The 16,194-nt window shown below is 37.4% G+C and overlaps 1 protein-coding gene across 1 annotated transcript in view; it reads right to left on the reverse strand.

The window, feature by feature from the left end:
* ANK2 (ankyrin 2, neuronal) overlaps nucleotides 1–15,338 on the reverse strand; it is a 252,844-nt gene extending 237,506 nt beyond the window's left edge. The window contains 1 exon segment of the mRNA XM_010858507.1: nucleotides 14,916–15,338. Within this exon segment, the coding sequence (XP_010856809.1) occupies nucleotides 14,916–15,050 (135 nt within the window). The 5' untranslated portion in view covers nucleotides 15,051–15,338.
* Between the last annotated feature and the right edge of the window lie 856 nt (nucleotides 15,339–16,194).

Here is a 16,194-nt window from a genome sequence, read left to right on the forward strand (position 1 = left end):
GAAGTCGCTCAGTCGTGTCCGACTTAGCGACCCCATGGACTGCAGCCTACCAGGCTCCTCCATCCATGGGATTTTCCAGGCAAGAGTACTGGAGTGGGGTGCCATTGCCTTCTCCACATGCCCCCTAGATTTGCTTTTTTATAAGTCATTCCTGTACTCATGAGACTGTGTGACATGCTTTGTGTGGTTACACTCTGGCTATTCAACTCCCTGAAGGAATGAATAATAGTTGGTACTTTTTGTCTTTCTCACACTTACTACTACAATATTAACTGTAGGCTAATCCCACTATATGCAAAAATATTTATGTTCTCAGTTAATAAAACACACAATTGAAGAACCTGAGGTTTAGTTAGATTAAAGCACTCGTCCATGGAGGAGGAAATGGCACCCCACTCTAGTACCCTTGCCTGGAAAATCCCATGGACGGAGGAGCCCAGTATGCTACAGTCCATGGGGTCGCAAAGAGTCACACACAACTGAGCGACTTCACTCACTTTTTGACTATTCTACCGCCAAACTTAGGTTTGGCTGTGAAGATAAATATTTTAAGTGATTTTCCCCAGTGTTTTACATGAAAGATTTCCTTTTGATTTATTTTTAATATAATAAAGATACTTTACTTAAAAAAAAAGAAAAAGCACTTGTCCATGGATATTTTTAATAAGTGTCAGAGCTGTGATTGGTACCCAGTCAGTCTTATTTCAGAGGCCATGATCATATCACCGTAAGATACCACCTCCCAGGCTCTGCCCAAAGGTGCCATATATCTTTCCACTATTGAATGCCAGTGTCTGCTGCTTCCTGTTCTGGGGGCAAATTAATGCAGTCACATTGGGGGCCCCAGTGATCATGTTCTGACTTCCCTTGGCACCCATCTCCCTCTCCTGTGCCAGGGGCAGGGCCTGAAGTTTGAGCATATGGCACTGACACCACTGGAATACCAAGGTTTCTTTTCTTTAATGTTGCTAACTCAAGAGTTGTGATTCTCGGGAACTCAATCACCGTACTTCAAAATATTATTGCATATTATATTCAACAAGTGAATCCAGAGCAACGTCTCCATCACCCTTGTTATTACTACGACGCACAGGGAAAAAGTTTCAAGCTCCAGAGCACAGCAGGCTTCAAAGACAACATTTGTTCCTCTGTTTTCAAAGCAGCATGAAGACTTTTACGAGCTTGTACTGACACATTTTCCTGAGTGGGATTTAAACCTGGACTGCTTCCAAAGTGGATAAAACCTCTCTCAGCTGTTCTTAATTAATCACCATACCTGCTATTTAAATGCTGATTACACCTATACACACTTATAATAGTAACTCTTGTTTTCCCAGGAAAAATTTAGTAAAGTATACCTATAAAAAGTCCTCTCCTCAAAATGAATTGAAAAGTTAAATGTAGAATAGAAAATAATAATTTCTTATGCAACCTAAAGGATACAGAAAAGCATATTCCATCAGTTATTTGTCTAAAACTATATAACTTTCTGGGCTTCCAAGGGGGCGGTAGTGGTAAAGAACCCACCTGGCAATGCAAGAGACCCAAGAAACTTGGGTTTGATCCCTCTAGGTTGGGAAGATCCCCTGAAGGAGGGCATGGCAACCTGCTCCAGTATTCTTGTCTGGAGAATACTATGAACTGAGGAGCCTGGCGGGCTGCAGCCCATAGGGCTGCACAGAGTCAGACAAGACTGAAGTGACTTAGCATGCACATACAACTCTCTAGGTTCTTTAAGTCCTTTTTTGTTTTTAAAATCTCCTCTCTTAAAAAAAAAAAAAAAAACCTTGGGGAATCACTATAAAAGCATATACATATTCTCATAGAACATTTTAAAAATGAGTTAAAGGGAACTTCCTGCCAGTCCAGTGGTTAAGACTCTGCGCTTATCCCTGGTCAGGTTAATTAAGATCCCATAAACCTCGCAGCACAACCAAAAATAAATTAAAAAATAAAACATACATTAAAGAAAAACAGCCAGCAGCTCTAGTTCCATTACTCAAACTTAACACTGCTTATTTCTATGTATTTTCTTTTAGAAGTCTTCTCATAAACACTGTATCTATGCATATACGTAATATTTTTACAAAGTTGGGATAATAATACCTAGGCCTTTTCATTTAAAAACGAACATTACTTGATGTACACGAGCTGTTCAAGCAAATCGGTTGAGTGGATGGTCTATTTTCAAAAGCCTGTAAATTAAAGTAAACCCAATGAATTTAAATAAATAAATAAAAATAAAAACTAACATCACCAAATTGATAATGCCTACACCACTCCCTGGTGGCTCAGAGGTTAAAGCGTCTGCCTGGAGTGCGGAAGACCTGGGTTCGATCCCTGGGTCGGGAAGATTCCCTGGAGAAGGAAATGGCAACCCACTCCAGTACTCTTGCCTGGAGAATCCCATGGAGGGAGGAGGCTGATAGGCCACAGTCCATGGTGTCACAAAGAGTCGGACATGACTGAGCAAGTTCACTTTCACTTTCACACCATTCAAAAGTTGTAAGGGAAATTCAAAATCTCATATAGTAGTTTATAGTTGGATTATAACTTTTTTTTTAGCTTTCCCTAGTTATTTGCAGAATAGTGCCTTTGTTTTCACTGCAGTTAAGAAGGCTACAATAGGGACTCCCCAGGCAGCCCAGTGGTGAAGACTCTGCTCTCAAGGCAGGGGGCACAGGTTTGGTCCCTGATCAGGGAACTAAGATCCCACATGGAGAAAGAATGCTTGCTGTGACAAAAAGTTACATACCTAAGTCTTTGTCCTGGCCTTGACTATGTCCACTGTTTAAATCCCTAAATATGGAACAGTGCTGGCAATGGGTGCAGATTGTTGATACATATTAAATACTGCTAAACTATCCTTGAGAGAGGCTGAAGCAGATGTCACCATAACTGTTTGTGGAAGAGCCTTTCTCAACTCAGTCACATGCTCAAATCTGCTTTGCTCAATTAATACGTCTATCATTATGGTCTTGTTTTATCTTTTTTACTTTTGAAGAGTTTAAAAACTCAGTCATACATTTAATGCCTATTGCAATTTTTGTCTTCTTTGACTTGCCCATATTTTTGTCCTTTTAGAGTTTCAAATGTCTTTTTTTTTTATTATTTTTAAAAACTTCATACGGGCAAGATAATATTTTGCCATATTTGTTGCAAATTTTTCCAAGTTTTCTATTTTCTCTTTAATGAAATTTTAAATTTAAAAGTATTAACTTCTACTTCTAGATTTTTATTCCATTGCTTTTATGTCTTACAACCCTAAAATCAATGAAATACTTCCTTTCATTCTCTTCTAGCTTTAAAAAATTATTTTTGTTTCCATTTAACTTTTAATTATCTGAAATTTGTTTGGGTATGGAGGATAAGTAAACTTTTAATTATCTGAAATTTGTTTGGGTATGGAGTATAAGTAATGATCTTACTTGAAATTTCCCAAGTGGGCAATTTTTTCAATTGTTGAAAATCATTGAACCCACTATTAATTTTCTTTAATGTTTCCTTTATACAATTTGCTTTCTTCAAAAAGTCCAATACAATGAGCTTAGAACTATCTTTTCAAGGACAGTACAAATGTAGGGTTTTTAATGCATTTAAAATTAAGAAATTAGTCACAAATACATATATGATGCCGCTGCTGCTAAGTCGCTTCAGTCGTGTCCGACTCCATTTGACCCCACAGACAGCAGCCCACTAGGCTCCCCCGTCCCTGGGATTCTCCATGTTATAAAGAAAACCTCATGGCAGCCACAAACCAAAAATCTGTTATAGATACACACACAGAAAAGAAAAAGGAATCCAACATAACACTAAAGATAACCATCAAATCACAAGAGAACAAAAGAAGAAGAAATGTGAAGAACTACCTTTTCCATCTAGTTCTACCACTTACTATGAGTTATATGACCTTGAGCAAAGTACTGAACTCAAATAAGCCTCAGTTTACTTGTTCATAAAATGTATAGGACTATATGGACTAATTTAGGAAATACAAGTAAAATCCCTAAGAAGAGTACATTGGGATAGCAGACACTCAATAAAAGTACATTTTAATATTTGATTAACAGCTATCATTAGGAGTAAATGAAAGTTGTATCTATAAATGGTATGTAGACCAGCATTACATAACCCAGCAAACAAGAGGAGCTCAATAAATGATAGATGCATTGACATTTCTACACCTTTTTATTTATTTGTTATTCTCCTGCTGTTTTCTACATCTAAGTCAACTGTTTATTATAAGAAAAATAGATCTAGTCCCAATGCCAAATCAAGCGGTTAGCAATAGACCAGAAGGCACCCCAGGATCAATAACTTGGCTAGCGATCTCATGGCTAGGGTCTGACACATGGCTAGAACTGCATGGGTCACACTTTAAATGGAAATGGAAGTTGACCTGTACATCTGGATTACTGTTTAATTCTTCAAAGAATTCACTAGTGAGTTTATACAAACCAACACCAAAGAAAAGACAGACTCTTTAATCTGTATTTATATATTAATACTATGCTAAAGCTGAAACTACAGTACTTTGGCCACCTTGTGCGAAGAGTTGACTCATTGGAAAAGACTCTGATGCTGGGAGGGATTGGGGGCAGGAGGAGAAGGGGACGACAGAGGATGAGATGGCTGGATGGCATCACTGACTCGATGGACGTGAGTCTGAGTGAACTCCGGGAGTTGGTGATGGACAGGGAGGCCTGGTGTGCTGCAATTCATGGGGTCACAAAGAGTCGGACATGACTGAGCAACTGAACTGAACTGAACTGAACTGAACTATATCACAAAAGAAAGAAAGAAAAGAGTATGTAGACAATGGAGTTCACTATTTACTTTCTTGAAAAAAAAACTGATTTAATACTTAATTTTACAGGTCTTTCAGAAATGCACATATACTTTTTAAAACTAAAAATAAACAGAGTGAATATTGAACACCTCACATTAATTTATTTTACTAAGAAATTTTAATAAGGCCAGAAGAACTGTCAATCATCCCTCATATGCAACATGACATTTTAGCCACAAGTGTGGAATTGAACCAGGAAATTATACTCGACTTCAACTCCAAGGAAGGATCAAATCATTCAGAACAATCTTACTGTTCTAGCTCAACATGGAATGAAACTTTGACTTTTACAAAAAATTGGGGGCACATTTTCATAACAACATCTTACGGTAGCTCAGTGTCTAGATTTCTGATGGAAGTCTAGGTTTCTGATGGAAGTTTATAAACTTAAGCGATGAAAGGACTCTATATAGGTATATAGCAATGATTACTTTTTGGAAGTAGAGTTTAAATTTAAGAGTTGTGGTTTAAAGTTTCATTGCAATACAATGCAGACACCTTTACTTTTAAGATAACGCATAGACTACAGGAAGCCCCATTCACTGGCAGAGTAGCCTCAGTTCCCAAGTCCTACGTGGTCCTGGTGTCTTTGTCCGGAAATGGAATTTGGCAATTGTTGAATTAACCTGAAATAGAGGAAACTTAATTTAATGTGAAGGGTTTTTATACTCTTATGCCCTTATGTGCAGTTGTGACATATTCAGCCCCATCTCTTCGGTAAAGTCAACCACTTAGAACATAAAGCAGTGGTTATCATACATTAATGCACTTAACGGGTTACTTAGAGATCATGCTTAATCCTGTTAAATAAATATTCTTGGCTCCCACCTCAGAGATTCTAATTCTGAAGGTCTGGAGTGGAGCTCAGCAATCTACATCAGTTTCAAACACTGCAGGTGATTCTTCTGATGAGAGCAGTCCAAGGAACACACTTTGAGAGGTGAGGACACAAGGGATTAACTAGACCTTTCATTCTATGTATTTATTACACAACCCAAATACACTTTATCCATCTGCAGTCACTTAGGCAGTCAGAATGTATGAGGTAAGAGTGCATAAGAAGCTGAATGACAAGCCATTTCTAAAGAAATGATTATATACTACAGGTACATGGACAATTTTGTGAAACATACACCTTACGAACAGAACTGCTGAAAGAGTTTCACTTTTGAAAAATGAGCTTCTTCTTTTGTAAATCTAAAGAAAAAATTATATGTGACAACCAGTGGTTTTCCAAAAGAAAAAGAACCACAAATCTTCCTATTTACTTCTGTTTTACTAGTTGTCTCAGTATTGACACCTGCCTTCTAACTTATTTCCCTCAGAAGGCTGACAGTCTAGAAAGATATGATTCTAAAGTAGCAAATCTAAAGAGACTTCAACTCTAGTGTTAAGGCATTATTTCTGCCTGACGTGATCCTTCCCATGATAAAGTAAGAATTCTTCACTAGACAAATGATTAGTCTTAGAGACTTAATTTTAACTACATGATATGTGTATTTAATAGAGGGGTCGCACAGAGTCGGACACGACTGAAGCGACTTAGCAGCAGCAGCAGTATACTAGATATAGAAATTGCTATGGTATCAGGTAAAACATAAGACTATATTTCAAAGCCCCCTTTGAAACTCATTGATAACTGAGGTAGGTAAAGAGTAGAAAAATTCAAATTTTAAAATAAACAATATGTCAGAAACAAAAACACTGTTTCAGCTCACAATCTCTATTCGACACCTGGCTTTCACATAGCTTTTAGACAGAATTCATTAGCTCAAAGATACCATTGAAATGACTATGATTCTGGCAATCACTGTAACATTTTACCTCAAATAAGCAAATATTAAGGGAAGTTTTACTATAAACACATAAGCTCAAATAAATATGACACGAATGTAAGGTTTGAAAAGTCCAACTTAAAATTTATTATTTTATTTTATAAGATAAAATATTATATATTTTATTAAATAAATATAATTTTATTGCCTTAAAATTTTGGCAATAAAAATGTAATATTATATGCCTCAAATTTCCAAGAGAAACCTTTAAATGAAAATGAAGAAACCAGAAAGCCAGTAGCTATTTCTTACAGCAAATAAATTTTAAGTTTCACCCATTAAAAGGGCATTCAATCCAAAACAGCAACTGAAAGTGGGTAAGAAACAGCAGATGCCTGTGTGGGAAGAAAACAAAACACAGTTGAAAAGACAGCTCTCTCTCAACAGAGTCTTCTCAGCTCCACCATACATGTGACCTTAGAAAGGCCACTGTATATCCCGTAGAACCAATCTTATTAAATATAGCAGAGAGAAGATTTAAAAATTATCACATCATTCAAATTTGGTTTGGATGAACAACACTGTAAGAAAAATATAACAGAAATAGTATTATATATTGATTTTTTATGTTATGAAAATGATTCCTCTTATCACAGTGTAATCTTTCACTGAAGGCATCTATTCCATTTTTGTATAATTTTATATGGAGAATGCATAATAGTTCAAGAAATTATTATAGTAAATATTCTTTATACAATTAATATTTCACAGCAGTAATGTGTGTGCACTTGAAGTAGAATACATTTTTTTTTGAGCAGAAGGTTATAGTTAAAACTTCTTAGTTTCAATTCTTAGTTTTTCCATGTTCTTTAAATATTTTTAGAAATGCTTTTTGTATCTTTATCACTTTTTCAATCTTCACAGCCTCTGGTTTCATCTAGGGGCTTGTCACCTGTAACTACAAAATGCCCACAACCAGATTTGCCACCTTGGGTGACTTCTTAGCTATTAATTAATTCATATTTTCCAAAAACATTTATTGAGCATCTGTTAGGTGCTCGGTGCTTGTTAGGCACTGAAAACAGAGTGAAGCTTCTGATAATGCAAACCACAATCCAACCAGTTCTCCTAAAAAAACCTTTGTCAGGGGTCTTTCAGTAGAACAGAGGCCAAATTCTGAAGCTTGGCTTATGAAGCTCTTGATAGCCTGATGTCATAAATACTAACCACATTTCACAAATTCCACATATGTCCAATAAAAATGAGGTGTTACCTCCAGAGACACTCATACACTGCTTCTCTATCATTCTAATATACAACTGACTCCAAGACGGAGTTTGTGATCTGCTCATAACGCTTCAATGTTTGACTTTTCCATAACCCTCCGAGACTCAGTTGCCATTCTAAGGCATTCCACACACCCCGTGCCTTCTCACCACACTGTGACACAGTACTGGGACTCCTGCTTTGCCCATCCTTGGATCACACGCCTTCAAGTCAAGCTTGCAAGTCTTATTCACCTTAGTAGGCCCAGTGCCTGGCACTTAATAGATGTTCAAAAAATGCTTAGGAAATGTGCCTTCTTCCCAACAGGAACCAAGATTGTACTCTGCTTCCAAGATCTACTGCAGGCTAGCATATCTATACAATGTGTACAATGGAGCACTACCCAGTCATAAAAAAGAATGAAAACTTGCCATTTGCAATAACATGGATGGACTTAAATGGTAATATGCTAAGTGAAATGAGAAAGACAGGTAATGTATGATATCACTTACATGTGGAATCTAAAAAATAAAACAAACTAGTGGATATAACAAAAAAGAAACAGACTCACAGATGTAGAGAACAAACTGGTCAACACCAGTTGCGGGGCATGGGGAGGCAAGTTAGGGCTAGGGGTTTAGAAGGTACAAACTATATATAAAATAAATAAGCTGCAAGGATATATTGTATAGTTTAGGGAATACAGCCAATATCTTATAACACTTATAAGTGGAGTACAACCTTTAAAAATTGTGAATCACTACGCTGTACAGCTGAAACTTACATAATATTATATACCAACTATACTGCAGTAAAAACATTTAAAAATAAAAAGATCTACTACAGGCTATAATGTATCCATTAACAGACTGGATATTCAGAATATTTAACAACTGGTACAGTCCACACATCAAACAATGACAATGGATGCTGGCTATAGCACTGGAGGACAGTGGTCCTGAAGGCCCCTGGCTGGTCCACACATTGATCCTTTGTTTGCTCATGTTAGGGTTGGAAGTAAGCTGGGGGTGGGCTCCAGGTAGGCATTATAGAAGGAACAGCTTGGTGAGCTCACAGAAGCAGCTATTTAGTTAGTCTGCATGGAAACGTTTCAAACTGTAAACAGCTGGTGCAGCTGTTCTGCTCCACACTGGCTGAATCGCAACCCTGTCTCTGGCCATCCCCCAGACACTGTGGTCTGTGCTGCCCCGCTCCTTCCTTGGCATCTTTTAGGTACTCATTTCACCACCCACACTGCCACCGACTCTCCTACTGAGGGTTCACTGATTTAAGAGTTCACTGATTTCATGTGAATAAGTCCTGCTTCTAAAACTAGATGGAAAATTCCTAGAGGACAGAAGCCATATCTTTCTTCTTTCAATATTTACCTTTAATAAATCATCCAAAAATTACATAACCATGCTCTGTATCATTTTATACTTTTAAAAATGCTTTACCAGAAAGATTTTCATTATACTTGCAGATCTTTTTAGGGTTAATAGCAAAACTATATGAAGAACCTTTCTCACAGCAGTTATAAAAAGACTTCAGAAGGTAATGCTCACAATATCAAAGTCTCTTATTTCTGTCTTCTTAGAACTCAAACTTGAAAAGTTTAACTCTCCTGACATTCTGTGTACTTCGTGGATAAGGAATTATCTCTTTCTCTCACCTACACACCACATTCATTCACATTCTTACACATGCCACTCCATCTTAGTAAACAGCACCATCTGGTACCCAGTTGCTTAAACCAATAACTCCTTGTCTTTCTTTTATAAGCCAATACAACCTTTGATAAAAACAAAAAATACTCTGAGAAACTGATCCCTTCGCATTACCACTGATAACACCCTAATTTAATCCTATATCATCATTCGCCTGGCAGGCTACAGTCTATGGGCTTGCAAAAGAGTTGGGCATGACTTAGCTACTAAATGACAACATTGCTCACCTCAGGGGTTTCTGGGCAGCTTAAATCGGCCCCGGCTTCTTTCTCCCTTGATAGAATGTACAACCCATTCTCCACCAAGCAAAGACAGACAAAGAGAGAGGCAGAGACAGAGACATAGGGAGGGAGCAAGAGTGGGAGGCAGGGACAGAGAGATCTTTTGAAGCATAAAAGAGGTTCTACTATTTCACTAAAACCTTTCAGAGATTTCCCACTGTACTTTGAATGAAATCCAAAGTCCTTTACCGAGACCCACTACAATTAGAAAGAAAGTTAAACATCTGCCAAGGTAGGCTTGTGTCCGCCTCTCAGACCTTGTTGCCAGCCCCTCTGTTCACAATGCTGCAGCCAGCCTGTCTTTCTGCCCCTTAAATTAACCCAACACACTCCTACCTCTGGGCAGCATGCTCCCCCAACCTCCCTAAGCATGGTTAAAGTCTGTCTCCCCTTACTCTGTCTCATCAACATATTGCCAGCATTCAGATCAATACCTAGCTCAATAAATATTTTCTGACTGACTTACTACCTTTTGATTCAGCACAGAAGAAAAGTACTGAATTGTTTTCACAATAACACCAGAGTTCATTGATCATGGACTAAAGTCACAGAAAATTTATACAGTGACAAAAAGCCTGAAATAAAGAAGATAAAATTCTTTGCTACAACTGGGGAAATAAATAAATGAAACAAGAAAATAAAAATCTCTGGAAAAAAACCTGATAAAACAAGGATATCATAATTCAAAAATCAGGACAGATAAGCTAAGTAACATTTGCAATGAAGCATCACATTTATGGTTTTGCTCTTGGGACAAGATAAATTAATAGTAAAGAAACTACAATGAAAAGTACATGATCTTAAAGCAAGAAAAATATACAGAACACACAGACCAAAATGCAAATCGGTAAGTGATGCCATGACAAAAACACAAGCCAAGAACAAGAAATAAAGATACATTCCTGATGCTGCTCTAGACTGCACTTTACCAAAGCATGGGAAGCTGTCTCTCTGGAAGCCGGCTCAGCCCCTGCATGGCTTTGCAAACTTATGTCCCTGATAGAGCTCCCCTAAGGATCCAGGACAAATTCTGTAAGGCATCTCTTAGAACTTCTTCTTTAATAAGTGAACCTAGAATAAACATACTAGTCATCTGAGTAAAGGAAAAGGTATCTGAGAAATGATGCCGTTTTCCCTTCTGTGATCAACAGAAACATTTAGAACTATTACTAGAACTTACTCTGAATAAGAATTTGAATTTTGTTCTTGACTCTCTCCTGCCCCACATGCTTCCTCTTTCTGGAACTATCAAGCTGACTGTGATAATAGCAGACTGTGGAGTCCTTTAAGGACTAATCTAAGAGACAACCACATTTCAGAGGAAAACCCTAACATATGCTCAGGAGTCTTACCTCTCCAGACATTTTTTTCTCAGTGGATTTGGAATAAGGTCTCTGAGGGTAGAGTTCTCTGGCGCCCTAAAGCTTGCATTAAGGGAGAGGTAGGCTTGGGAATACTCACAATAGAGGGGTTGGAGTCCAGTGTAGTTGGGGGTAGGAGTCTGCCCAGAAGGTTTGCCTACTCTTTTTCTCCATGCATTGCAAATACCTCCTTGCTACCAGAGTCCTCACTGCACTAGCAAAACGAAGAGAGGCACTGTAACTAGCTTGAAATGTATTTCCAGATTGCATTCCAAATATTTAGAAAAAGTTTACAGCATACCCAGGAATGTCTACCAGTCTCAAAGCATTCTTCTGAGACTGAATATCACTATATTCTTTGTTTACAAATAGAATGATATTTTATTATTTTTTAAAGGATAGTATTACAAAATACAAAAAGCAACTAAAATTAATATTTTAGTGGCTGAAAAAACCAGCAATCGAAAATTTTATTTTAAAATTTAGTAATTGTTTTAATACAGCCAGCTATTTGTCTCTTGTCTACAACTGCTTTTTCTCTACAACCTAACACAGTTGAGAAGCAGCAACAGAGACCACATGCCCACAACGCCTATAAAATCCACTCTCTGGCCCTTTACAGAGGGGTTTGTTGAATTTGGCTCTGCAATTTAAGTATTAATTTGTACATGTCATAAAATAACCTATTTTTATCCAGCTGTAGAATTTTTAAATGCTGTGGTGTATGAACTGTTCATCTGTTTTGCTATAATCTTTTAAAGTTGATTTAAAGCTTAGGAAATTATTATATCGCCACAATATTTAGCTTCATTTTCTACTTTTTTGGTATAACTTCTGGGCTTAACTATGTAACAAACTTGGAAATTATCTGATTTTTTTATCTTATAAAAAATGAACAACACAACACTGTAAAGCAATTTTCTTCCAGTTAAAAATTTTTTTTAATGAATAAGTCTATAAGTGAAATTTCAAATATACACACACAAGAAGAAATTCTTTTTGCTTGCTTACTTCCAACACAATTCCTAGTAACATATTTATTCCTCATCACTATACTTACCCATACAAACAAATGTCAGAATATTCAAAATTCTAAATAAAAACTTAAGGAAAAGAATGAAGTATTAATTTACATAAAGCCCAGCAATTTTAGAATCTTAAATTTATATTTTCCCCATGAGTTTAGTTCTGATTATGAATAAAGTTGGGAAATTTATTTATTTGAAATTTTTGGTCCCCAAACACAACAAACTCTATAAAACTTGTATAAGTTAATTTTCAGAAGAAAAAGAAGTGCTAAGGACCTCTGTTTCTGTTTTTCCCCTTAAAAAAAAATTATAAAAATATAAGATAATAAGACTTGAATCTCCTAACTGAATCATCAATTGTGATAAGCCTGAATGATACAATAAGAAACTAATTAAGATATGTAGTTATCTAGATGGTCTAAGGAGTGAGTGACTTCAGTCTTATAGTACCCATTTAAAAGTAAAGAAAGATGGTAGATTACTTAAATTTGGGGAACTTAAGCTAGAGACAACCACATATTTTGCTTGCTATTATTGGTATTAAGAATTAATCTTTTTTGCCCATGATTAAAGTGATAACATCCTGAGCAGAATATCACTGCATAAGGTAGACACCAGGGGCATTTCACTTCTGCCATTTTTTCCATATCACAGCAATCATTATATGCTCCTGCCTGTAAAATCTTTGACATAAGACTTTATTTAACTATCAGCAGACTACAAGTATATTATTTAATTCACTGAAATTAGATTGTAATTATTTTTTTTAAAATCAACTCAAAATTTTTTAGGGCTAATATGTATATTAAAAGAGATATGAGGATTTTTAACAAGGGAATGAGGTTGCTATTGATTATTTCTTCTTAAAAAGCTTTTAAAATCATTTTCTGAACTCAGAAGTTTTAAATGACTTTATTTTAGCCCTTGAATCTCAAAATCACACTAACTCTTCTTGTTCTTCTTAACTCATTAACTCTAACATTTGCTCTTCTTTACCTAAAAGAAACTATCAGTGCATCAGAATACTGTCTCTTCTCTACATTTTAAAAATGGGCTTTTATATTGGACTTTTAAAGTACTTTTAATTTACTTTCATGCTTTACATTTTCCTTATTGGTTTTTAAGAGGTGAAAACACGGAATAGAGTTGTGTAACTTGAAGGAAGTATTAGTTAATATTTTAAAGAATGGCCTAAATGATAAATTAATGGAAAAAAATCCCTAGAAGCTATTTTTTGAACAAGGTAGTCACTGCTTAGAAAATATAAATACATAATGCAACTAAGCAAGCTTGTAGAGGCTACTGAACAGTTACCCAAAAGTTCACCCTTTCTAGCCCCTTCAGGCAATAACTACACTCCAAGTGGCTACTCAGAAATTCTGAATGACACTGGTGGATGTGGGAAATTTAAACCTTAAACCATAACCTGCGACAGCGCCGGGTCACAAACCCAAGCTATTTTTAAGGCAATTTTAAAGGCAGGCACCTTCCCTCCGCAGGGGAGCACCTCCCTCCCCACCTTTTTGCTTCATCTCTTGCCTGGGGTGGCTTCTTTCTAATTCCAGAAGCACCATCTTCCTTTGCACTACAGTCCTGACAGACTTCCTTTTCACTGCGAGCTGCAAACACTGGCCCTGCACATTATTTTTATTGATAAATTCTTAGTTTCTCTTTCCGTTTCACTGTGGGCTGACAGAATTTCAGTGCTACACTATTATGAAATTATCCAGGTCAGAGTAAAAGCCAAAGAGAATAGGGAGTCTCCCTTAAAGTCCTCACTCCTGGAAACATCAGGCACACACTTCAAAGTATTAATACAAAGTATGCTTCTCTGATTCGGAAATCCTCCTTATCTTAGTTTCATGGTTTCACTCTGAAATAAATGCCTTGCAATGCAGGTCAAATTCCTGCATCTGACACATCAAAGATACACTTTATCCTCCAGCAAAAATGAAAATCAAAATATTTCAGAAAGATTTCTGGCCCTCTCCCCCACCAAAAAAATTCACAATAAGCCTTTGTTACCAGTTTAGGGAACCTACCACGACTGAATTATTAAAGCATGTAAGTCAACTTAAATAAGTGATGGCTCAACTTCTCTAGGACTCTGAACAAAATATTAATATCATAATCAAAACAATATTTAAAGGGCTTTTCACTGACGTCAATTAAATATTAGAAGAAAAAATGCCTTTACAGGCTGAAACTGAGATTTGAAGTTAGCATGTGCTTTTCAAAAATAATCTGTGATCCTAATGAAAAATCAACTATCAATATATAAACAGGCAAAATATATTAACCGGTTGAATGTAAGTGAATCTGTGCAATACTGCTGCAAGTCACTCCATAATAAAATATATATTCAGTTTTGTAAATTTTAAATTAAAGAGATGGCATCCTTGTATACTCCCAAATGTCAGTTCATCGCTAAAGTCAAACATGAACCTTGTGGATCACGAAGAGGAAACAGCAGCAGGCCACAGAACCAGAGGCAGTCAGCTGGTTTGATCACATTGGTTTTATTCTGTCAGCTTCCTTCCAGGAAGTTCAGAGGTTTAACCAATGAGGTCCAATGTTGATTCTTATGCCACCATCCTCCTCTCCTCAGGTCTGTAGCTTAGAACTTACCCGCAGCCCAAGTTCTTTGGTGTCCTCGCCGTTACAGCCATAGTAGTCTGGGGTTCTGTCCAATTCCTGCAAGTGTCCCTGTGCTCTTACGCTCTTATCCGCATGGCAAGCCGGGCAGAGAGCTGCATTCCCCATCTCAGTTCCAGTCTTCCTGCTGTCAGTAGGCCCGTCCTTGCACTCTATGCTCTGTCCAGGGCTCCCAGGGGGACACTAACGTGGACGACTCATCCAGGCGATCCTTGGCTCCTCTGCTCAACTCCCCTACACGCCCCTCACCAGTTCTCCCCATCTGCTGGCTGGCTTGCTGGTGTCAGAGAACTCAAAACCCCAGCAACTGCAGGCTGCCTTCGGTGACCATTTCCAATTCAGGCGCTGCCAGTCTATTTTTACACCTACCAGGCCAGCTATGCATGTCAATGGAGTGAGGGGGGGCGAGGCCAAGGCGGGGCAGGGGAGGGGGCGGTGTTGTTTTATTTTTCACCATGCGAGCAGCCTGCTTTACACATGGACTTAAGTTCCTGCTGTGTAAAATATCTCTACATAGAATTCCTGCATTACTCAATGAATGCCTTTGATTTTTCCCCCTCAGTCTTTCCACTCACACAGAACACCAAAGCTGCTAACCTCACTTCACCAACATAACAGGTAAAAATTACTTTTGTAATTGCATAAACCAAGAAGCAGCCTCTTGGCTTAAACAGATTTTTTTTCATATTCATTTACAGAAGACAACCATGCTTGCAGCATTTAAAGTCACCGGAAAAACATCGATCAAAATGGCTCATTTTACACCAATATGGATGTTTGAAATTTTATAAGTTATCCACAGTTTTTCATTATCTACCAGCATTTCAGGAAGAACAAACATTTTGCTTCATTTATAATTCATTTCGGGTTTCCCTGGCGGTTCAGAAAGTAAAGAATCTGCCTGCAATGCAGGAGACCAGGGCTGGATCCCTGGGTCGGGAAGATCCCCTGTAGTAGGGAATGGCAACCCACTCCTGTATTCTTGCCTGGAGAATTCCATGGACAGAGGAGCATGGCCGGCTACAGTCCACGGGGTCGCAGAGTCAGACTGAGTAAATAACACTTTTTACATAATTTGTTTTTATTTGTACTATTTTGAAAACGTTTCACTCAGCTTTACAATAGATATTCAAGAATGGTTTTCAACACAATACATACTGTCTTTGAAACCATATTACAGATTTTGAAAGAAATTGTCCTCTACTGAGATGAACACAGCAAATACACCATAGGTTTTAAAGCCAGTTATGAT

This window comes from Bison bison, unplaced genomic scaffold (assembly GCF_000754665.1).
Source record: "Bison bison bison isolate TAMUID 2011002044 unplaced genomic scaffold, Bison_UMD1.0 scf7180017864389, whole genome shotgun sequence".
Taxonomy (NCBI): domain Eukaryota; kingdom Metazoa; phylum Chordata; class Mammalia; order Artiodactyla; family Bovidae; genus Bison; species Bison bison.